Raw genomic sequence first — 24492 nt, 5'->3', positions numbered from 1 at the left:
CAGCTCCTTGAGAAATAATGCCAAGAAGGCTTGCCATAGCTTGGGAATGTAGGTCTAGACATGGTTTGTTTTTGAGAATGATTTTAGTACATGTTCCCCAGTTCTCAGGACTTTCAGCCTGCTCTGAGCACTAACTGCGTTCCTCTGCTCCCTGCTTACACCGTGCAGGATTACAGGGTGAACATCTTCCTGCGACAGCAGTGGAATGACCCGCGGCTGGCATACAACGAATATCCTGATGACTCTCTGGACCTGGACCCCTCTATGCTGGACTCCATCTGGAAGCCTGACTTGTTCTTCGCTAATGAGAAAGGGGCCCATTTCCATGAGATTACCACAGACAACAAGCTTCTGAGGATCTCCAGAAATGGCAATGTCCTCTACAGCATCAGGTGAGGTGACTCAATGGGGAGAGCTCCACCGAGGTGGGGGAGGGCAGAGTTAAACTTGCACTGTTCAAGACTAAAATGAGAAAGTGGAGACTTTGAGCATGCCATTGGATAAAAGAAATTGAGGGGTTTTAAGTGGGAGAGCATCCAGTTAACACTGTCATAGCAACAAGGTGGGAAGGGACCTCTGGAGGTGTCCCATGCAACCACCTCCCAATGATTGACAACAGTAGCTCAGGTTAGCTGTGGCTTTGTCTGGCCAAATTGAAATGCTCCATGGATGGAGATCCCACAACCTCTGTGGGCAGCCTCTGCCAGTGTTTCATCCTCCTTTTGGGGCAGATTCCTTCGCATAAAAATCACTGAAAAGTGAAACACATCCTTATTTTCCTGACCAATATTGTTTCAATTTTTTTTGAGTTAAATACAGCTACACAAGCTAAAAGAAAGAAAAAGGTCATTAACCGCCTCCCTCATCTGGACCTTTACATCCAGCATTAACCTGTGCTTAACAGCAGTAAGGTATACTATACAGTTCACTGTGTGCATGTCTAAGCACGTCCTTGTGGGAGCAGAGTAATGTGCTGTAAGTGAAGATGTCTTACTCCAGCCACCCCAAGAAGAAGAGGTTGGCAAAAGTGTGGAATCCTTCTAAGGAACTGCCACCAGCTACCTGAGCTTCAAGTCCTAATTTTGCATTAGTAGTTTCCCTTTAAAAGAAAGCATGCAAAACACCATTATTTTTCTTCACGGTTAAATAAGAAGATGCCCATCCCAAAGGACTGGGCAGCCTGGTAGTGCTCTATCACACACCAATGAAGAGCCTGAGACAGAGACAAATTTTCCTGTGCCTCATGCCTCCTTCCAGAAGTCAGGATCTTGGAGAAGGATGGTGCTTTCAAAAGGCGTGGAGACTGTACACCATGAGCCGGGCTGCCTCTGGGACAGCAGAGACCACTGCATAGCTGGGGGTACTTCCACACCCCCAGGCAGCTCTGTCCTCAACGCTTGCTAAGACACAACTATGCCTGGGAAATTTATTTTCAGAAACAGTTTTATTTGCAGAAGGGAGAGAAAAAAAATTGAGTGAAAAAGGGCGGATGGGAAATGCCTCCTTACATCAGTAGTTGAATCCATGTTGGAGCAGAAGGATGTGGGTCCTTCAGCCAGATGGTCGCCACTCGCTGCTGCTTCTACAACAGGCAGAAAAGTAATAACCAGGAAGGTGTTAGCCAAAGCATATTGAGATCAAGGGTTGGTCTGGGAAGGAATCTAGCACATCTCTACCTTTCCCAGTCTGAGGACTTCTGCTCCTCACTAGTAGATTCCTTAAGATCCCTAATGTAAAATTACCGGAGATATTATACTAACACAAACCTAAAACCAGCTGTACTACATGAAAACTAGTAGAAACCCATGAAAAACTATGTTTTGAAAACTGCAGCATTTCCTGACAAAAAAATTAGGGAAACTGCTAAGTAGAGCTCCATGGCTTTGTCTCAGCATAACTCTTCCCATTTATCCTTTTATTGCTAGATCCAAGAATCCATCAGTGAAGACGAACTAATTGCACTGAATTTCCCACAGGAAATCAATCCAATCCCCCACCTTCACTTCCAACCCCATCCACTCCTTAAACCAATGAAATTAAGATCAAACTTCATGAGCTTAAAGAGGGAAAGTTCAACTTTATCTTTCACCTTATGTATAATGTAAATTTGCCTAAGGTACACACACCTCATCTCACACTGCAGCTCCCAGTGGCAGCCATGGGGAAGAAAAAGCAGCATGGAGCTGTAAAATGGAAAATAAACAGCTTAATTCTGCAACGTAGACAGCCTCCATCAAACGTCGTGGTGGTTCCAGTCCAAAGACCAGATCCCCGATGGCCAAAACAGTAAGAGAATCGCCATGCATGTTGGCTGAGTGTAGAAACCTCACATTTCTTAATTTCTAAAAACAGGCAGGTAGTAACACCGCCACCAGCAATTTGGCAGTGAGCGCGGCACAGAGTCCTGTTCCAGGTGGGTTTGCAGGAGCACAGAGGGTGAATAATGGGTCACCCCAGCCCTGGGGTTGCTCTGCAAAACGGAGCAATGACTCAGCAGGGGACATGGAGCAATGTGGCTGAGCTGGTCACTGTTTTCAAGACAAAAACTTGAAAACACTTCAGTTCTTGTTTTAAAAAAAGAACTTTCCTCTCTCTCTCATCTCCAAATGAAAATATAGGTTTCTTTTTAAGTACATTTTCCTGTGAAAACCAAAAAGAGGACATTCATGATGGAAGAACACAATGTAAATAGTTTCTAAAAGGAGAAATAGTCTTTCCCTTTTAAAAAAAACATTTCCATCTAAAGTGCTCTGCCATTTTCTAACTGGCTCTTTGCTACTACTATTTGCAATAATCAAATTCTAGTCAAGGCACTTACAAGAAGGTAGACTTTGTCCCATGGACCCAAAACTCAGCATGCTCAGCACTGGGTTCACCCAAAATCACCCTTGAGGATTTCACTCTCTGATCCCTTCTCAGCACACACTTGTCCAGCATGTGCTCGGCATCTCACGACCTAGTCGCAGCCACAGCCACCCCTGTTCCACATCTGCCAGATATTTACAGTAAATTCTTCTCAAGGGGCTTGTCTGAAGATCTAATTGAAGGCTTATCTCTCTGATTGATCGGAGTTGGAGTCCCCTGCCAGAGATGCGATGAGAAAAACAAAGTAGGCAAAGGCTAGCAGTGACTCTCTTCTGCTAAGGTGTTTGTTTAAATACAGAAAATGCAGTTGCTTTCATAAAAAGGAAACTTGAACAGGTTGATTCTTTCTGCTGTCACATCTTCTGTCCCAACATGCCTCTAAACTCAAGCAGAGAATTTCTTCCAACATAAGGAATTAAGTTAAACTACCTTTCCCTCCTACTAAGTTTCTTGTAGGTCTGATGATAGAAAAATTCAATTCCTGTCCCCCAGGAAATTCTGCTATTTCTACATCAAGGCAAAAAGCTGAAAAATGTGAACACTTCAGGGAACAACATTTTTGGCATTGTCAAACCAAATAACACAAGTCTAGCTCTCTGAATCAAATCATTTAATATCAGCTTGTTGAACCAAACAAACATTTTGAGCATAGATCGTGGTATAAGGCAGCACAGCAATATACCACAGAAAATGCGGCCTGCACCTAGTGGAAAATAGAGCTTGAGAGACAAAAGTAGAGGTCTTAAGATGCACAGCAGGAATTCAGGAAGATACAGAGATTCATATTGACTTACCACAGGGCATTTTCCCTGCAGAAAATCCCACCAAAATCTCTCTTTTCCCCCACAGCAACCTGTGATCTTGACCAAAAGTCTTTTTTTTTCTGACACAGAAATGTTCTGTTCAAAGATTTCCAAACAGTCCCAGTCTCTAGAAATGTATCTGGGGGGTGCAGAGGATGAGTTTGGGCTTACTGCTAATCCAGACTGTTGTGAACCCGAGGCAAGAAATGGAGACAGAAGCAGCAAAACTGTTCGGTGCAGGAACGCTTTGTTCTGCACAGTCCAAAACAACATTGCAATGAAACGCCATCTGCATCAGGCGACTCTGCCGGGAATTATATCACAGGCCTAAATGCTCGGCATTTCTGATGCTTTCCAACACCACATGTGAAAACACAGGCAGGGAAGAAGTGCATGATCAGTCATTCCCCCGGCACACCAGTGTGCCTTGGGAAAGGTACCAGCCTGTTTGCAACATTGGGTGTCCGAGAGGGTTCACCCTCTCATCAGTACCACAAACTGTTTGGCATTCCCCCGTGCTGTCTTCTCTCCTCAGGATCACGCTGACTCTGGCCTGCCCCATGGACCTCAAGAACTTCCCCATGGACGTACAGACGTGCATCATGCAGTTAGAAAGCTGTGAGTCCTGTGCACATCTCTGTTTTGGAGAGGAGACAACGCGTTTTCCCTCTCTCTCTCCCCTGCCATCTCCCTCCCCAGCTGCAACCCATTCCCAGTTCAGCCTTCACTGGAGGCTTGCTCAAGAACCGCTTGCTCAGGATTTTCCATTCATTCAACATGTGACGATTCCTAGAGAAGCCAAATGTTAAAAGATCCCACGAGAGGAGCTCTGGCTTGCTTGTATTTACATTGGCCTTTCACTTTGGAAGAGAAAGGTGAAAGTGCTTTCAGCTGCAAATGGGATTTTTTCTCTCTGATGAACATTTGCTCCTTGTACACGTTGCTTATCCCCAAGGAGGAAAAGATGATGCACAACTTCATTCAGAGAAAGAGGTCAAGTTTGAAAAAATAGCAAACAGCCCAACAAGCCAAATTCAAGAAAAAAATGTGATTTATTGCAGACAATTCATTGCACACCATCACAGCTCCAGTGCAGGTCATTACCCTAGCTTTTACCATATGCATAAGCAGTTCTGCCTCAACCCAAATCCCATTCATTACAGCATTGCCAAGGAAGGCCAGGATAAATCTTTGCCTCCAAGCATAGCTCTCTTCTACAAATCTGTCCCTTTCCAGATGAGTATTTAATATGTTTCACATGGTATTTGTCTCCTCCTTTCAACAGTTGGCTACACAATGAATGATCTCATATTTGAGTGGCAAGAAAAAGGAGCCGTGCAAGTTGCTGACGGGCTGACTTTGCCTCAGTTTATCCTCAAAGAAGAAAAAGACTTGAGATACTGCACAAAGCACTATAACACAGGTCAGTGCTGTTTACCCTTAGCTGCTGGGTTCATTAGAGAGGAATTCAGGACTGTGCATTTGCCAGAGTCTCTTGCTATGTCTGATGGCACTCTGGTAATACAAGCCTTGTCCTACACGGCTAGGGACAACATACCTATAAATACACATAGACATGTTGCCAGTAAACATACACATACATAGCCAGCAAAAAGCTAACAGACACAAGTGTGTGGAACCCTCTTGTCGCCTGTAACATCTGCATCTGTTCAAGGGTGTTTGGTCTGTACCTTCTCTCCCGGCATCTCCTTTATCTTTGATGCAAGGGAGCAGGTGAAATTTAAGTGACAAAGGACATACTGCCAAGAGTTTTCTTTGCTACGTTGATGTTGTACATTCATATTTCAGAACTGGGCAACAGCTGTTAATTTCCTCCTCTAACAAGACTCTGGTTCTAGGCAATGCAAGGAAAGTCCCCAGACAATAGCTGAAAACAGGAGGCTCACTGTGCCTTATCAGTAATCTTCCATGTATCTCCCATCGTTCTCAGGCAAGTTCACCTGTATAGAAGCTCGTTTCCACCTGGAGCGGCAGATGGGCTATTACTTGATCCAGATGTACATCCCCAGCCTCCTTATTGTCATTCTGTCCTGGATCTCCTTCTGGATCAATATGGATGCTGCACCTGCTCGTGTTGGCCTGGGGATCACCACGGTGCTCACTATGACCACACAGAGCTCTGGTTCCCGAGCATCACTGCCCAAGGTAGGGAACACGCGTATCTTCGCAGAGGGGCAAAATGTGCACTTTCTGGGGACAGCACATAAGTAAGTCACCACACAGATCCTCCTGCTCAACACAAGAGACGTTCTGCTGCCATTGCCCTATTCCAGTTTAAGGGCAAGGAGAACAAATTGCAGTCCCCTCCTGCAAAAATTTTAGCAGAGTTCCTATGACTAGCAGCAAAACTTTCCCTAAGATTCAGCACTCACCCCAAGATCCACCACAGCTCCCACTAGCCAGGAGCTCTGTACTTTACAAACCCCTGCAACAACCACACATGGATATGCACTCTACATTCTAGCTTTTTACTCACTTGACCATCATACTTTTATAATAGTACTGAATTTCCCTGTTATGAAGGGCTTCTGGTGTGATCAGACTAGATCACTATTTTCCTTGCATATAAACCATCACAAACAAGACCTGGATAAATTAAAAACTGTGGAATTATTGCTACTTAAGAGCCCAGGAGCACTTTCAGTGGCCTGATAATACATTCATATTAAACGAGCTAGATTTTGGTATTGAAGAGCAGATGTCAACCATATCACGGCTTGATCAACTCCTTCCAAAGACCTTGGGAGTAACATGTAAAATGGCAAGCAAAAAGGCGTTTGGGTGAAGAAGCCACCCCATCTCAGTCTCTCTGTCTGACTCCTAGGTGTCCTATGTGAAGGCCATAGACATCTGGATGGCTGTGTGCTTGCTGTTTGTGTTCTCTGCACTTCTAGAGTACGCTGCCGTCAACTTTGTGTCTCGGCAGCACAAAGAGCTGCTCAGGTTCAGAAGGAAGAGGAGGCACCATAAGGTAATACATAAAGCATGAAGGACACGGCTGGAATCTGTCCCAGCAGAACATCACTACATGGTCAACTGAACTGAGCCACTAGCTCCTAGGGAAGTCCTCAGTATATGGTCAGGTGTTAAGAAGGGTCACACATGAAAAAGCAGGGCTACGTCAATGAATTGGAATTCTCTCTAACAGTCTGCTGACCCCAGGAGTCTAGCAAGCTGGTTTTTGTTAGCTAGCCAAGTGGTCTAGGGTTGTTCTCAACAGAACAATTTCCACACAGCTATGTTCTGGTCTGAGTTCTCTTCAGAAGACACAGTGAGGGCGGGGGGAAGCAGGCAGGGAAGTGTGAGGGATGTCTATTAGAGAACAGCATCCCCCAACAAGACAGCCTACATTAGCCTGGAGGTAAGTGACACCTCTTTTGTCTCTGTCATCTCTGTGTTCAAAAGCATCTGCTTCTCAGACTGACTGCAAATTCCTCTCTGAAGGAAAGAGCATTATTCTCAGCTTTAGCCTTGCTCCATGCTTACTCACCATGACTGATGCCAACACAAGCATGCATGTGTCACAGACATGCATCTCCTGCAGCCTGGACTCTGCTAGCTTTTAGGCTGAGGTACCACAGCAAAGATTTCACCTCACAGGATGCACTAGAAAGAAACATAAAGGTGACTGTAGTCACAAGACCAAAGGCACTTAAAAATTGTCCTCAGTTAACTAGTAGAATCAGGTAGGTGGTATCAAATTTTCAGCGCCAGACCTGAGAGGCTGCCCACAAGCTAACATTAAAAAAACAGTAAATTTGCTAAGAAAAAAAAAAACCAGAAAATTTTGCTGATGGGAATCTCAAGAGAGCCCCTAGGAGACCACCAAGGTCTGCCTAAAATATTCCTCATAGGTATTTGTCTACCCTCTATTTTAAAGAGCCTTCCGTGACCCATCCCACCCAGACACACACACCCCCCCCATTCCATTGCTTCACTCAGCCATTAAAAGTCTTTCCCAGGGTCTAACCTGTCCTCCAGAAGTTCACAGTGTGCACTTGGAGAACTGCCACCATTCCAGGAAGCAGTGGGGGCTAAGGAGCAGGAATCCCTGTCTCTTTGTAGATTTGCCTCTCTCTGCTTCAGTTGTCCTATCTGCAAAACAGGAGATAATTGTTCACTTGTCCCCAGCGCAGTCAGGACCAGGGATGAAAAGTGTTGGACAAATGCAAGGGAAAAGAAGTAACAGATGAGACCATCAGCACCCATTGATTTTGTCTGGCCAGAGCAAGACCCTGCCATCTCATAATCAACTGAGGCAGTTTTGGTTCAGAAGATGCAGCCTGCTTAATAGAGCCATGGCTAAAACCACCCAACATGGGTGCCTCATATTGCTTTTCTCTCTTCATCTAGATTCAGACATCCCATCTCTGGATCCGTGCTGTTGTATGCAGATCGCTCTGTTGATAAAACAATAAGGAGAAAAAAGCCACTAATATACAGATGAGTTTAAAAGATATTTGCCAGAGATGTTCCATTGAACACAAGGCTGCTATTACAATCCCTGCCCAATCTCACAGCAATTTAATTGGAACAGAGCATAAACAAAAACACTTGCAAAAGCAAAATGAACAAGGTTTGCAGGCTCATCAGAAAACCAGGAGCTGACTGCAAATATGCAAATGGGTTAGTGCAGCTGCCAAAGAACCTAATTGCTCTGTCCTGATGTCCTGACTTGTCTGGGTAGCTCTGCCTGGTTTAGGTATGACATGTCAGGCTAAAAACAAGTGAGATGTTGCAGTGGTCCATGCTGGTGGAGGCAGCTGGGGAGAGGACTAGCACATGCCCACATTTATTAGGTCTGCCCAAATCAAAACCTACTAGCCATTCTTCACAGCTCAATGCGCCGGACAACGTGCCACGGTCTGGTACTAATACAAGTGAATCCAGACAAATCTGTTTCTTACTTTCCTCAGAGTTAGATGCAAGGTACTAGCTTGTTCTCATCATTAAGAGTCTTTCTTCCTCTCTAAAAAATAAAAATCAAATCAATAAATATTTGTTGCCAGGTTTCAATTGACCCTTTCCATTTCTGAGCCACCTCTTACCTCCTTCCCTCTGGAAGAAGCGGGAGGACTAGTCTAGAAAGATCATCTAGACAACTCTCTCTGAACCCATTACTCGGTCTGTATTTACTGAGGCAGACAGGTCCTGGCACGGGGAGATGTAGGGACCATGATGACTAGGGAGAGTTACTATCCCTTCGAGGCATGGACCAGTCTGGTTAATACGACACCATCATCAGACCCACTTGGAGTGTATTTGGAGACCCAGCCCAGGGAGGCCAGCCCAGTGTGGCTGGTGATGCCTTTGCCCTTCTCCTTTGATATGGCACCTTGAAAAAGGCACCATTAGCTTCTCTATCCTGGGTACGGCACTCACACAAAACAAATCAGCCACAGAAAACAGCCAGTGGCCGCTCGGTAATGAGGAGAGAAAAGAAATCCAGTAAATTAGGGAATTGAGTGATTTAGGCTAAACCAGAGATGTGTCAGTGCACATGTGTTTCTACAACCAGAGAAGAGCAGAGGCAGTTTTACCTCAACCCCCATAGTACAGACGTGATGAAAAGGTCTATAAGCTCTGAGCATCTCAGAAAGCCAGGCCTTTGCAGCCCATGCACACGTTATTAGCTGCACGAAGGAGCCCAGTTAAGGAAAGGGGGACAAGTTAGGGGTGAGAGTGAACCTTTGCAAAACTCTCCCCGATGTGCCAGAGCCAAGGGATGCTGGTGCCCACTGCCACCCCAGGCGCAGCCCCCGGCACAGCCTGGCAGGCGCTGGCAGGAGCCGGCAGCGCAGCAGGAGGGTCGGAATTGGCCCCTGCTGCCCGTACCCCGCCAGGTCCCCATCCGCCCTCATTGCCAGTGCCTCATCTGTATTGCAGGTTCTGGCCGCCAAAAAAGTAGAACTCCTGCATCACCTATCATCAGAAAATCAACCTTTTAACTGAAAAATTCTCTCCAAGAGAGCCGAGAGAAGAGTTTCTGTGAACCTTGACCCCTAGTGCTCACAAAGTGTCTCTTACTAGATGTTCAGCACCTGGACTCACCCAGCCCTGAGAGCAGCTGGGTCCTAATTTTTGGTGCCTCAGTTTCCCCAACCAGAGCATGGCCTCCTCACAGAGGCACTGTTAGGCAGCAAAGACATTTAAGGATTGTCAAGTATCAGATGCCAGGGACCAGCGATGTACCAAGGGGACACAACCAGAGCAGGGAAGAACTAGCCAAAGGACGGCAAATTTGTCTCAGCCAGGACTCTGAAACAAATAAGCCTGCTGTTAGGTCACACAACTCACCAGCTTGCCACCCTCTCCCAAAAAAAAAAAAAAACAAAACAAAGAAGGCTTGATTTTATTTGGGTTGTTTCGCTTTGCTCAGATACGCCAGCGTGCTCTTCCTTCCGCACCTCCACCCCAGACCCCCGGCACAGTGCCTCCATCCCATGCAGCTACCTGCTCGATACAGGGGCCATCCAGAAAAGGCATTCTGCAAAGAAGAGAGGAAGGGGCAGCAGGGCACATCAGGCAGGTGGGCTACGAGGGAGGGGGCCGGTAGGTCAGTGTTGGGGGACACAGGTCAGCGTTGGTGGACACAGCGTGAATCAGCCTCCATGACAGATAACTAGTGCCATTGGTCTAACAATTAGCCTCGGTGACCTGCAGTCAAGAGGCGGGTTTCTGACCCTGCCTCTGCAACTCACTGGTTGAATTACTTTGGCAAACTTGTTTTTTCCTGTGATTACATCCCCGTGTTCAATAAAATAGGGCTAAATTGTTCTGAGAAGCCTGCAAGGCCTCCACCAAAAAAACAGCAATAGCATTTGCCTTTAGACTGGAAAATAAATTATTTTTCTTTCTCAATAATTGGAATTCGCACAAGCAGCCATGTCTTACCGTTGACCCGCAGAAGAGCACTTCTGTTCCTCACCTAAAAGATGGCTTGTGGGGAGGGGCTGTGGGGCTCGGGGGGTTCTGTGGGCAGGCGAGCTGAGGGCTGGTTGCACGCTGCCTGCAGAGGTCTTTTCCTGGACAGGTCTCAGCGCCTGCGCATCCATGTAACTCTGTAGGAAGTCTCGCGCTGTGGCTTCGACTACCTGAGTTACATGGAGCCCACTCCTTCTGGGCGAGCTGATACAGCACAGGCAAAGCAAAGAAGGTGCCGATAGGACCGGGGGGGGGAGGGAGAGGCAGAAGCAAAACAGGGGATGCAATTGGAAAAATGAACACAGTACCACAAACCGTTCAAGTATGTCAAAGACACCAGTGGGGTGGAAGTCAGTCCTGTTCTCCATGGGGTGCCTGGATCCCCTGATTTGCATCTGTGCATCACACAGCTGGCACCCCTCTATAAGGCTGATCTCCCAAGAGCAGAGGGTTTGTCCAAGGGCGCTGTGGTTGGGGCACGACGGAGATGTCTTTCCCTTGCAGAGCAGGAAGCTGTCAGTGGAGAGCCTTATAGCGAGGGTGCACTGTCTATATCTCATTTTAAGTAGAGTCCCATGCTGAATCTGTTTCAGGAGGACGAAGCTGGTGAAGGCAGGTTCAACTTCACTGCCTACGGGATGGGACCAGCTTGCCTACAAGCCAAGGATGGCATCTCCGTCAAGGGCGCCAACAACAACAACACAGCCAACCCGGTCCCCCCACCGTCCCGCTCCCCTGAGGAGATGCGAAAGCTCTTCATTCAGCGAGCCAAGAAGATCGACAAGATCTCACGTATCGGCTTCCCCATGGCGTTCCTCATCTTCAACATTTTCTACTGGATCATCTACAAGATCGTCCGCAGAGAGGATGTGCACAACCAGTGAGGGAAGGGGAGCAGCTGGGAGGGAGCGAGCAATCCTTTATATATGTGCAATAGCAATGCAGCAATGCATGAATTTAAGAATGTGGCAATATCTACTAAAAAAAAAAGGGGAGGGGGGCTGGGAGGGACTTTTAATCATGTGAACTGAGGATAACCGGCACAGGGAGGAGAAAAAAGCTCTCCATCTGGGGAGTGCAGGGTGGGGGTTAGTTTTACGGCATAGGAAGGTTTGGATTGCTCCAGCTGCAATCCAAGCAGTGTAATATATTAATATATATTCATGCTTAATTATAATGCAAAAAGAAAACAATCAAAAAAAGTTAAACAAAAAAAATCCTTTTTTTAGCCTATTAACAGCTTAGATTCTCAAGTCACTGGAATGATTCATAATTCCATGTGCAGAAATGACTGCAATTACGCTTTATCTGACTTTTGCTATAGAAAGGCCATACCAGTCAAGCACGTGGGGAAAAAAAGCCCTAACAAAAGGAAAAAAAACCCAAGAAAATCATTCTATGCTTCTCTAGATTTTGCACTTTGAAAACTGGATAGACAGGGAAACTTAAGAAAGAGGCTGCGGGTTGTTGTTTATTTTATATATTTACTTTTTTTAGTCACGGGTTTGCCGATCAAACATTTTGTGACTTTTGGATAGAGGAAAGCAAACACATTATCTCTCTCATCCCCATCAGAGAGCATCCAATGGGAAACCCGAGAAGGACATCAGGGCCTTCATCAGAAATCGCAGGTACCTTCTGTCCTTTTAAATGACCTGGCAGGATTCAAGTCCCAGGAGTCAGAAATAGTATTCAGAACACTAGAAATGATGAAGGATTTTTTTCTTTTCCAAACCACTTTCTGCCATGTTTCCTTACAATGGGGGGGATGGAAGCTTTGGATGAGTTAAAGTAGAAATTATATTTAAAATATAGAGAAAACAGGCATATCCATGCCTTTTCGCGACAGGACCGGGCGAACGGCAATATTGTCAGTAAGGGGGGGGGGGGGGAAGGTGTGTACAGAGAGAGCGGCTCTTATTTTCAGACATTTCATAGCAGTAATATTAATAGCGAAGCTGGGCCGATGGACCCAAAACTCTATTTTTGTATCTATTTTGGTGCTGCATTTAGCTTTAACGCGGATGGGAAGATGGAGCAGGCTGCTTTGCCCCTCTCTGCTGCCCAGCAGAGTCCCAGGGGAGGCTGGCACAGTTTGGTGGGGATAGGGAAGGGGGGGGGGAGGGAGGTGGGAATGAGTGAGCAAAGGGGTTTCCCTTTGGCCAAGTATAGCACAGGTTGGCGTTGGCGGGTGGGGTGGGGGGACACACACCAAATGCCTCCAGGGTGTTACCTGAAAGCCTGGCTCGGGGCTGGTACAGGCAAGTCAAGGGCTTGATGTCCCACTTGCCTCTCTGGGACCCTCTGCATGAGCCAGGCTGCAGCACCCAGGGTGATTCAGTCTTGTCCGTTTGCACTTTAGCGAGGCGGGTAAAAGAGAGCATGAAGGAAGAGACAATCAGTCTGCACTGAAGCACTTGGGGTCAGGTCTGGATTAGGCATTAAATGAAGGCAGAGAGACAAGTGGCACCCAAGGGGTGCTTCCACTCTCCCTCCCTCACCCCCGTCTCCTGCTCGGGACGGGACCACAGCTGACCTGGGCCACAGATATGATGCTTGCTCCGGGAACAGACAGGTTCCCGCTTGCAGAAACTGCATCCCCCAGAGCAGCTGGAACAGCTCACAGCAAAGTGCCCCCCGGCACTGTCAGGTCCAGTCTGGCCCAGGTCAGCAGCATCCAAGCCTGGGATGGGAGGTAGGAGCCTACGCTCAGCCACGGGTGTCGCAGCCAGTGCAGCAAGAAGCAGCTATGGGAGAGGGCAGTGGAGCACAGGGACCTGCAAGCTGTCCTAGCACAGGGTCGGTGCCAAGAGGAGGAAGCCCAGAGAAAGCATCAGGGCTCTCCTGGGCTGGGCAGAGGGACACCCATAACCGGGGTTGCCAATTCAGCACCTTTCACCAGCACTAAATACACTTTATTTTAAAAAAAAAAAAAAAAGAAAAAAAAAGAAAGAAAGAAACAAAGGATAAGGACAACAAGGGAAAAAAATGGAGAAAAAAGAAAAAAAAACCATGATGGTCACTGTGTGGACTAGGGCAAATGGCAATATTTCCTAATGGTTTGGCAAAGGCCAGGTAGTTTTCTGACTCCCTTTGCACTGCTGAGATAGGGAAAGGTCATGCTATACCAGTGTGAACCAGTACATCAGCCCCTTCCCCCCTTCCCTCTATTGGAGCAGCAGAAAACCTGTGGGCTGAGGATTTCTCCTTCCCCTGGCAGACAGTGCTTTCCCAAGGAGGGAGATCTCAAGCTGTCAAGCAGAACCGTTAGTTGGTGCTAGGACAACTTTCCGAGCCTTGGCTGGAGCCCAAATCTGCTGCTGGCTCTGGTTTTGCTTGCTGAATTATTGAACTCCCCCTGCATGCCCAACGGCCAGTCGTGCCAACTGTGGGTTGTACGATTGCTTTAAACGGCGTGTCCTTGTCTGAGATGAAAGAGCAAATCCAGGGAATTCCCCTCCCTGCCCGGCAGCAGGGCAGAGGCTTGGCAGCCCACACCCCTTGCTCAAGCAGGGGAGCAACCGCAAATCGCTGCCATTTGGGCAAAAAAGGTCCTGCCTCGATGCCCAGACCTTGCACTTAGGAGTCGGGCAATTTGGTCGTGGTTCACACAACTTCTCAGTCTCCCCAGGCTACCTGGGATGGCTCACCAGGGCACAGCCAGCTGCAGGGCTGTGGGTTTCCTTCCTAACTGGAGCTGCTCTAAGGGGTTGCCTGTAGGTTGCTAAAAAATCCCATGCACCGTCCTCCCACCCAAGTGAATTTTGATCCTACAGCCCCAGGGCAAGACCAGAGCAAGGAGAAGGAATATATTCCCACCTCACTTCATTCTGTTCCAGCTTAGAGAAGGGCCTCGAGACTGAAGAGGAATCCCATGTTCATCCTAGACCTACTGTTTGGAGCTGCAGATAAGCTCACAGTTACTGCTTCACTAGAGCTCCAGTGTCACATCTTGGCACTGAGTAAGGCCAGAGGGAGGCAAATTAGGGAATAGAAATCATCAGAAAGATGCTCGCGTTTCCTGCTCATACAGAAGCACTTCAGTTGCTAGTGGAGCTCATGGGAGTTTAGAGACTGAAATAAGAATTACACACTTACCAGCCTGCCTTTGCATCCAGTTCGACTCTGCCAACCACTAGGCACGTTTGATGCTCACCATAAGCAGTGTTATTTTCTCTTCATTAAGCAGCCAGTTTCCATTCGGGCCATTTTCCAGCCCCAGGGCTGCCTGCACAGTGACAGCGAGCAGCACTCACATCCCAACATGAAACGTGCTGGGGTCTCGGCAAAGGTCTGACAGTGCTGAGATAGCTGTCCCACAGATGTCCTGCCAGTCAGTTCTACCACGTAGACGAGACCTTAGACTGTCCTAGGAGCCCCTGGCCAGACTGTGCAGTTTTCAAAATCAAACATTTTTCTCCATCTGTACTAGGCTGCGTTTAGTCTCTGTATTGCAACAGAACTTGCTTTGATAACCTATCTCATCTTCAAAGTACGCTGCTTTAATAGTGCCAGCAATTATATTTATTAGCAAGAATGTACAGGATTTGATATTGCAGGGTAGCTTCCAGGCATATCGATGGAATTTAACTCGGTAATTGTTAGCTCTTGTTAAGAATGAGGCTCGGAAGCAAAACCTCTGAATACTGAATAAATAGACAGCAGTCGGTCTGGCAGTAAAGAGAGAAAATAGGGTCCTAATTCACTTGGACTCTTTGGAAAAACAGAGCTTTATCCCAAACAATATTATTTCCAGATGTTGCTGGAAATGTATCACTTCATGAGCAGGAATTATTTTTCCTTATATATAAATATAACTGTGGAAAAGGAAAAAAAAATAGTAGGATAAACTTACTATTTTTTGGTCAGGTAAATGAGTTTTTCCCACTTTAATTCCCAATTAAAGCGGCTTTCCATCTGGGATCCCAGTACCATGGAAATCTGAGAGAGGTGTTGAAGAGGGTCCAGGACAGACCAGCAAGCACATGGTCTGCTACAGACTGCAAGGCTTAGCCTTGACCCTGGCAAAGCACCAGCTTGCCTTTAAACACATGGGCAGGGTCATTCGCTTCACGGGTCTGGTAGTGCCCTCATTCCTCCTGTCCTAGAAGCCTTTGCTGGTCAGGGCTGGGGGACTTCATTCCTGAAAGCATCAATTTCAAATGCTGAATATTATCACGTCCTGTGAACAGAAACATTTTTGTTTGTTTTCCCCAGACTTTTCTGGAAGGTTTTTTTTTTTCTTCTGCCTCTTCTGAAGATCTTTAATTTTAAGGCAAATCCAAGACAATTCAAATTACACTATTGGTTGTCCTTTATCTTGACTGCAATTTGAAGATGTTGCTTGGTTTCCTAATGCTGGTGAGAAAAAAATATTAGAAGTATTTACAATATATATTTTTTAAAAAGAAAGGAGCATATGAAAGGAGAAAAGGCTATTTTAAATGGTACCATAGTTTTCACAGATTTTATACAATCATATTTTTGTACTGTACTACCATTCCTTAATAAAACATAGTTCTTACCCTGTGCCAAAGACAGACAATCTCTTTCAATACCCCATTCCTTACTCCAAAACCTTGCTATCGGCAGCAGTGGATAACGTAATACGGACCCCTTCTCCCTCAAAACCCAATCCTACCAGCGCGGCTGCAGGTCTGGGGTCACTGCCTGCCAGGTGGACATTGTGCATCTCCTGTCTGAGTAGCTGCAAGCAGCAGGTCCTGCCCTGCTGGAGCATCCCACAGAGCTCAGGTCACTGAAAGAAGTATCTGATCCCTTCCCTGCTAGAAAACACCTGACACTCTTCTGTCTTCTTCTCAAAGGGAGATGTAAGGGGTATCTTGTGCTGCTCCTGCTTCAATAGACTTCCATCATTTGTATGGAGACAGTATACTATTTAAATAGAAAATTGAGATACTTGATTGTTCTTCAGGGTGCTAGGATGAGCACCAAAGCAGAAGCTAATATTCATTAATTTTAGCATCTTCAAAATTACTTCAGGTCCTTTAAGTCTTCCCATCCCCTCATCTCCTTCTCCTTAACAATTATTTCTTAAGGGCAGTTGCACATCTCTCTTGCTCAAATGAATCTACACAAGTCTCTTACTTCATTCAAGTATATCACATTTTTCTGTGTTCATCTCCCTTCTTTCACCACCTGAACCTTCATTTCTATGAGGCTAAGTTCCTCAGCTCTGCAACCTTTGAAGGGCCTGGCACAGATAGGTGTCTTTGGAAATACAGGGCAAAATATGTGAATAAAACCATTCCTCCTAAGCAGGCAGGGTAACAGTTACCAGGGAAGCGCTCTCATAGCAAAACATGCATGAAAAGGACTCCTGGGGAACGCGAGGGTAGCCAACAAGGTCTTTTTTGGCCATGCTCTGTGTGAAAGCAAAGCAGCGTAAGTCAGAGAGAAGGCAGACTTTCTGGCTATTATCACTGTAAGGCTCCATGTTTTTCAATGATCCAGCTATATAGCAGCTGTTCATTGGAAATCAGGTTCTTATATTCCCTGTCTCCTTATACCGTGGTGTGTAGCAGAGGGCCCCCAGAAGAAATAAGCGGTTGTGAACCAGGCAACATGTAAGGAGCTGTTGCACGTTTTGCACAGGGCATCTGCTCGGAGCTACTCCAGGCTCTGCCTGCAGCTGATGGGGAGACGACGGTGCTTGTACTAGGTGAGTCATTCTCCTCTGAGAACTGCTGGGATGAGCAGCCCTTGGGTGATGCCCTCAGGTGATCCCACACTGAGGGAACATTGAAGGGCACAGCCTGGACTGGAGATACTGGAGTTAGCTTGGTAATAGGAAGCACAGGCTGAGCCAGGTGAGGAATCGCAACCTGTGATCTCCTTTGCAGCAGGCGTACCGTGCACAGGAAGGCTGAGCTTTGCATTTGTAGCGTCTGCAGCTTTCCTGGCTCATCTCTACCCTCACTCACCCTATCATGTTGTCCCAGCGTCATGCTGCCAGCAAAGGACCAAAGCTCCTGGTACTGTAACATGGTAAAGGACACAAACCACACAGCAGGCTGTAGAGAGAGATGATTTCAGCACCTAGCAGAGGAAATTACTGGTTAAATTGTCAAATGAGGTTCCTGGCATAGACTGGAAGAGAAGGGGAGAGAAAAGGAAAAGCAATAGGAGAGGTTTGTTTGCATGCCACATCACTGTCTTCTCCTGGCATTCAAGGCAGACAGTGCTAACAGGTATGATGCAAGAGTCAAAGCTGGCAGCAGGAATTACGAGATTGTATTAAGTAATCATAACCATCAAGTCTAGCAAACCTAAGTTGCAGTCGTCATGCACTTTACTGCCAGGCTTCCAAGTAGAAATTGTAAGGGAGTCTTATGTTTGTGGTATTCCTGCTCCTGGGTCTATTACAGACAGAGTGCTGAAGCCCATCCTGGGATAGGATCGGCTCCCAGCAGTGCTGGAGATGGGTTAGCCAAGGTTTGACCCAGGCCGTGCACAGGGAGAGCGCATGCACAGGGAACAGATTCAGCACAAGGGGATGCTGCCGCTTTGGGGTAAGGCAGGGATGGCTTCACGTTGGCTTAACAATCCCATCAGCACTCAAAGCATCACTGCTGGGGCTTGCAGGCTGTGCTTAGTACTGGCACTACTCCTACCCATGGTAAGAAGCCAGCCACAAAAAGCACAAGGGAGAGGGACCTCAGCAGCTTCCCAACAGCGGTAGCTCTCAGCAAGGAGAGAGGATACAAAACCCTACTACCTGTTCCCAGCCTGAGGTTCAAGTATGTTGGCACTTCCAGTATAAAATCATCCATCTTTTCCTGGGCATAGGATGATACCACTATAAATAAGTCGTCAGTCTGGCTTGAAATTAGCTTTTATTTATAGATTTGCAACTTGAATTGCCCAAGTAGCTTAAGCCAAACAAGGACACCCTCTTCACCTCCCCAGGGAACTTGGCTGAGCCTGGCTGGGGCACAAGGTACCGTCATTAACTACATGCTCTAGCTCAGAGCTGCAAGTGTGTCATTGCTATGGCAGATGAGTCAAGCTTGGCACAAGCAGGGACAGGTAGAGCTGGCCTGGAGCTGCCAGGTAGCTCACCTTCCCCAGTGGGAGGACCTCTGCCTTATTTAGGCCCTTGGTGATACTGGGGCACTGCTGGGTTACTTGTCTGACAAAAACATAAATCAAACTTTAGGCTGCAGACCAGCTGAGCCAGCCGGCCTGGGTTGAGCACACCACAGAATTTGGGCACTAAATTACAGCTCAAGGTTCAAGCCTGAATCAACCTTGCAGTGAAGACACCCTCACAGTCACAATTATAGTGGAGGCCCGATAGTAGTGTTGCTTAAACCAGAATTGCTGTCATAGCCCTGCAGAAATCAACAGGCTATGGCTTCCAACAATAGCAGAATGGGAGCTTGGGCTTCAGTGTTTCTTGCTTGACACCTAATCCCCAAACACTGACCTTTATTGAACTAAAAACTATGCAATATTGAACAGATCGTGCCAAGGGCGGTGCCTTAGCCACCTCTCCTGGATATGCACTTGCACGTTTTTAAAAGTATCCTCATCACGGTTGCTTGTGTTGGGCTAGAGAACCAACACACGAGCCCTTGAGGAGCAGGGCCAGCTCTGGAGCTTGTGATGTGCCACAGATGGACACAACTGTTGTGACCACAGCTTCTAGGCCAGCTCTGCTCCTCTGAGGCTGCAGCATTAGAAGTAAAGGAGCCCTCTAAAAGTTCAGCTCCCTACCCAAGAGTAGAGTGAGGGTGGGGATCAGAGATGAAAAAGGAAGAGCACAGGAGCTTGTAGTACTTAGTCCTCACTGTAGTTAAGTGCAGTCACAATTGCAACCCCAGTCCATGTGGTCCTCCTGGGAGCTGAGGCTTTAAATACTGCTGCTTGTTCTTTGAGGCACTGGAAAGAGAATTCATGAGGCTTGACTTCTCAAGCATGGGCAGTGTCACCTCTAAAAACAAAGCTCGAGAAACCAGTGAATAGAGGACGTGGAGAAGGGGCAGCCTCTGTAACAAAAATGGTGCTGGAAATGCTTCTCGCTGAACAACTGCGCACTAAGGTGGGGGACACCGGTACATCCTTCACAGGCAGGAGTATAATGAACAATCCTGGCAAGTCCTTGATCAGGTGCATGCCTCCACTTGCTGTCAATCCCACTTTTTATCAGTAAAAAAAAAAAACACCACACCACTAATGAATTAAGCTATTGTTATATTCTCTCCTCACCATTTTGTTTAAGTAACCATGGCCAGTGCTATTGGTCACAGCAGTAGAGCTCCGCTCTACAAGAAATGCTCAGCTAGAGGCTGACCCAACAAAATCTTAGCAGAAGGGAGCACAAGTTCCTTTACCTTATGCTTGCCTAGGCTGGGGAAACAACCGAACAAGGGCTTTGAAACACTCTGCTCTGCCTTTGCCTACACTGAACTTGTGCTGTTTCCTTTCTGTCCCCCTCTTCCCAAACCTGCTTATGTTTCTGTCCAAAACACTTGCATTCTTCCAATTCCAGGGTTAGATCAGAAGCAAGCAGGGAAAATAAGCTCAGAAGCAACATGGACCAAGCTGACAAATCCCTAAGTTAACCTACTCAAAGTGCAGAACTGTAAAAACAGCACCTCCACCCCCAGGCTGATGCCCCCTTCACAGTCCTCCAGCACTGAGCAGGGTTACTAAACTTGACAGGGCAGTTGAAAGACACATGCATTTCAAAACCATGATTGATACATCCCTCCTTAAATCAGGTCAAGGCAGCAGGTTAATCTGGGGATCTGTCAGCTTTGTGAGTATCCAAATTGGAATTTTGGGGAAATAAACATTAATATCCAAACAGTGATGTTATGCGAGAATTTGAGACAGGTATGTAATCCACCTTCCCCTCGCTGGGAAGAGCAATCTGTTGTGCTTGAACTCTGCCTTTGAGCTCCATCTTGCTGCTCACTGCAACGTCAGAGCATCTCACTGTACAGTCAGCACTGCACTCCCTGTGACTGGTGCGGTAGATCAGGAGACACAGGCCAACTCCAGAGGCATATGAGGTGACAGACACAGACTTTAAGGCACAAAGGCCAAGTGACTTAACTCACCACATGCATGTGGAATTAATTATCCTAAAAATGCACCGCCTGGAGCATCTCAAGCCTACTGTGAAATGGAATTCATATGCAAAAAGATAAGTTTGTGTGGTTCCCAAGTCTGGCCATGACATACTGACAGCATTAATCACGGCCAGAGCTCGCCTCTTCTTTCACGGACTTGCTGAGCTGCAGGAAAGAGATGTCTGTTTCAAAAGAACTGAAACAAAAGGCAATTGCGCTAAAAGCCATTCACACATGCGTTTGAGATACCGTAAAACTTCAGTGAATTAAGAGATCTATAGAGATGCAAAGATGAAGCAACACACTAAGGACTTCACCCGAAAATGGCCTGACATGCGAAGGTCACAGTGCATTCCGTTGCAGTTTACCACCCCTGCAGCATCGGTCAACACCATTCTGGAAGCAGCCTTTGAATCCTGAAGATGCACAAGCCTGTCCCAAGCAGCTGTTTGTAACCACCCACCTGAGATTGAAAAAACAGCCATAAGCAGGCATAACATCGTTGTGGACAGTGACATTTTATGGACTGTGTTGTCTACTCACATTCCACCACAGTGTACAGCATATCATGCTTATTATATTAAAACTGAGATGAGGAGTAATGAAAAACTTACATGTAAGTGATATAAAAAAGGAGGGGAGGACCCAGGAATTTCTCCCTTCCAACTATAAACGCACACCCATTTACATTGTTTTGTAAATGAATTTATCTTTAGAACAATAAAAATACTTAAGATATTTCTGTTCAGGACAACCATTGCACATTTGGTCTTACTTTGGAGGGGAGATACAGGCACACACGCACAGCAGGAACACTTTCTAATTGAAAACATACGAAATAAATAGAAGTGGGGACAGTTCAGCACCTAGAGAGAATGTTTTCCTTGTGTCCTTGATAAACATTGTCTCAGTTTCGCAGAAGTATCCAACTCACTGGTCAAACCCCCAAAAATCTGGTATCTAGGAAGAACACCTCCCCAAAACTTTTGAGAAAAGCCTATTAAGTAGTGGCATTGTTTTGTCCTATTTTCTGTATCTCTCCCATCTGCAAGCCATTTGTATGAAGAAAATCTTTGTTTCCAGAGCTTGACTTACTAAAGCTCATTTGTTCCAAAATACAACAGCGCCTTGATACTGTTTATACCAGGGAGCCAAGGGCTCTGACAAATGAGCTGGGCTGAGTTTAGCAGCCGCGGTGCAAGATGTTACCGGCTGCCCCATCCCTCTGCCAGAAGTCACTGTCCCCCACGGAGAGGGCAGTATCAGTCACCCTCCACTCTCTAGTGGAGCTCAGGGTAAAACCACAGGGTTTGTCAACACAGATCAAGACCTCAGCTGTGGGACAGACCCTCCCGCAAAGGGGCAAGACAAGACCACTCTTGACATGCCCATCCATCAGAGCCCATTTATCAATGCTCTTTTGTAAATACTAAATCCAGATTTGAAATACTTCTGCAATATTTTTTTTGTGTGCTTGTTAAAAAAATAAATCTGGATACAGCTATTTTCTCACACCTGTTCTTAATCAGGAGAGGACTGGCAACAAGGCCAGAGCATTTTCTTTTCAATCTTATTGAGACCTCAGAAGGAAGCAGCGGCATTAAAGCTGCCCCAGTTTAATCAACTCTTAAGCATAGGAAAAAAGAGGCAGCTGCTGTTAAGAGGACAAAACTCATCTCCCTTTAACTTCAAATAAGCTGCTTTAAAACAGGCATTGAAATAGTTCATATTCAGCTGTTTTCGTTTTCTTCCTTGCAAGGTGGGTGCTAAAATATCAGCATCTCACAGGAGTTAATCATAAAAGTATTCACAGGTAAGAATTAGTCACTGGAGTTAAGGTAAGAAGGAAGAGTGAAGTGCTCTCTGAGTACCTCTACTGGGTTCATTAACAACACAAGTCTGAAAGAAAATAATGGAAAAAGTCAATGCTTACTAATTTTCATGCTACTCTCCCCTCAGGAACAGTGGAGGGACTAGAGAAATACAGACTATAAAGTGTGGTACCCGTACTTAAAACTTAGGACCTAAAATTCTTCAAAAAGAATAAACTACCTTAATCATGAAGTACTTACATGTCTTCTCCCTACCCACCTTAAAAAGCAACCTCCCTGTCTTTTCTATATGAATTTATTATATATAAATATATACGTACACAAAATTGGTATGGCCTTACACTCCATTTAAGGATATTTTGCTACATTGGTCAGAGTGCAAAGCAACTGCTTCCTTAAAAGCAGCATTTTTACATTACGATGAAAAACTTACACAGTTTGCATGACCACACAGAAACAGTGGCAGATTATTTTTCTGGCTTGTAAAAAATTTTAAAACAGAAGTTCTATTTCAGCAGTTTGAAGATGGAATGTAAAGTTTCTGCTGTTATATGTATATAAATATATTTATTGAATCATACATTCATGCTGATTCCAATAAAAAAATAAAGATTTTTCTGAAATTCTCTCCATGGATTTTTAGCGCCAAGGTTCCATGCTGCAGCCCACGCTGCTCGTACATTTGTGCTAACGTAACATTTCAGGAAAAAAAGGCAAAAAGATCAGTTTTACTGTTAAGCCTTTTATTCTGAAGAATAATCTCTCCCATCTGTGACCTCCCAAGCTCCACCCCACAAAGGAATTCCTACAACAGCAGCAATATCAGCCTTGTAGCATGGAGAGCGCCATAGCATTCAGACTTCTGAACTGCTCCTTATTGTTCCAGACTCCTGCAAGGCTCACACAGTTAGCCTTCCTTTCCCAGGATTCAAGATCAAGTCCAGGCAGCAGAAGCAAGTTTTCCACAAGTGTGATCAAGAGGGACGCATCACATCTCTAGTCTGTATAAAACATCTCTAAGTTGCTCTGGTCTTTCGCGCAGCAATGAGAGGTACCCAAACAGAAAGTTCTGTTTGTGTTGTCTTTACAATACCCCGGATTTTAAAAAAAATCAGACACAAACGGACAGCAGCACGCTCCATAGAGCCAAACTATGCCTTAAATTCTCATGCAAGCCAGAACAGGTTCCGGCAAGGAGCTTAGCTGTTTGGGCCTAGGGTCCATATATAAAAAAAAAAAAAGCATTTCATATACCATTTTGCAAGCTACAACATGGCATTATTTATACACAGCCTTAAAATTCTCCGGTAGATGAACTGACCTTGGTACAGACACCCAAAATGACATTTCAGAATGTTAAAGGACTGCCACTCACACTGAATCTCAAAGATGGACATGATAAAGTATTTTTCCTTCCACTGCCAGGTGCTTTGTCAAGTTTAAAATATCATCAGTGGAACAGCAGATCCCACTTGGCTTGCAAGTGGCATTTTGTAACAGAAAATAGAAGGGCAACATCCTGCCCTTCAAATCTATCCTGAGAACACACCATTACTCTAAAATCTGCCGTCTTTAAGGAATGGTGGAGTTTGAAAGCATTTTACTCAATTGTTTCATGTCTCATAACCAGATAAGCAATTAACAAACCCCATCTTCCACACAACATGCAAACAAGATTATCAAGATCTTAGGAGAGCAGTTTTTCAAGTTACCAGCCAGGGTAAGAATGGTACTGCTGGGAAATGAAATAATCACCGAGATAATTACTTCCTGCTAAAGCATTCACAACTTCGGGAAACTGCTAGTGTGCCATGTGCTCGTAGCCCCAGGCAGCAGTGTTTAAAGAAAGAGAAACAATTAAAAAAACACATTTTGTTCAAAAAGATGATGTCCCTCCAAGAGACACAGAATCAGCAGCTGCAGAGATCAACTCCAAATCTTCATTCC

The 24492-nt window shown here is 45.9% G+C and overlaps 1 protein-coding gene across 2 annotated transcripts in view; it reads left to right on the top strand.

The window, feature by feature from the left end:
* The window catches only part of GLRA1 (glycine receptor alpha 1), a 39789-nt gene extending 28263 nt beyond the window's left edge, over positions 1-11526 (top strand). Inside the window, exons 4-9 of one of the 2 annotated variants that reach the window (XM_076349827.1) lie at positions 169-392; positions 4204-4286; positions 4954-5091; positions 5620-5834; positions 6514-6660; positions 11183-11526. In XM_076349827.1, coding sequence (XP_076205942.1) covers positions 169-392; positions 4204-4286; positions 4954-5091; positions 5620-5834; positions 6514-6660; positions 11183-11497 — 1122 coding nt within the window. In that variant the 3' untranslated portion in view covers positions 11498-11526. The remainder of the gene's footprint in view (positions 1-168; positions 393-4203; positions 4287-4953; positions 5092-5619; positions 5835-6513; positions 6661-11182) is intronic. The other variant, XM_076349828.1, reaches the window with a different exon arrangement.
* The last annotated feature ends 12966 nt before the right edge of the window (positions 11527-24492 follow it).

This window comes from Aptenodytes patagonicus, chromosome 12 (assembly GCF_965638725.1).
Source record: "Aptenodytes patagonicus chromosome 12, bAptPat1.pri.cur, whole genome shotgun sequence".
NCBI lineage: Eukaryota > Metazoa > Chordata > Aves > Sphenisciformes > Spheniscidae > Aptenodytes > Aptenodytes patagonicus.
Note: the sequence above shows the minus strand (reverse complement) of the source record. Positions and strands in the feature narration are given on the sequence as shown.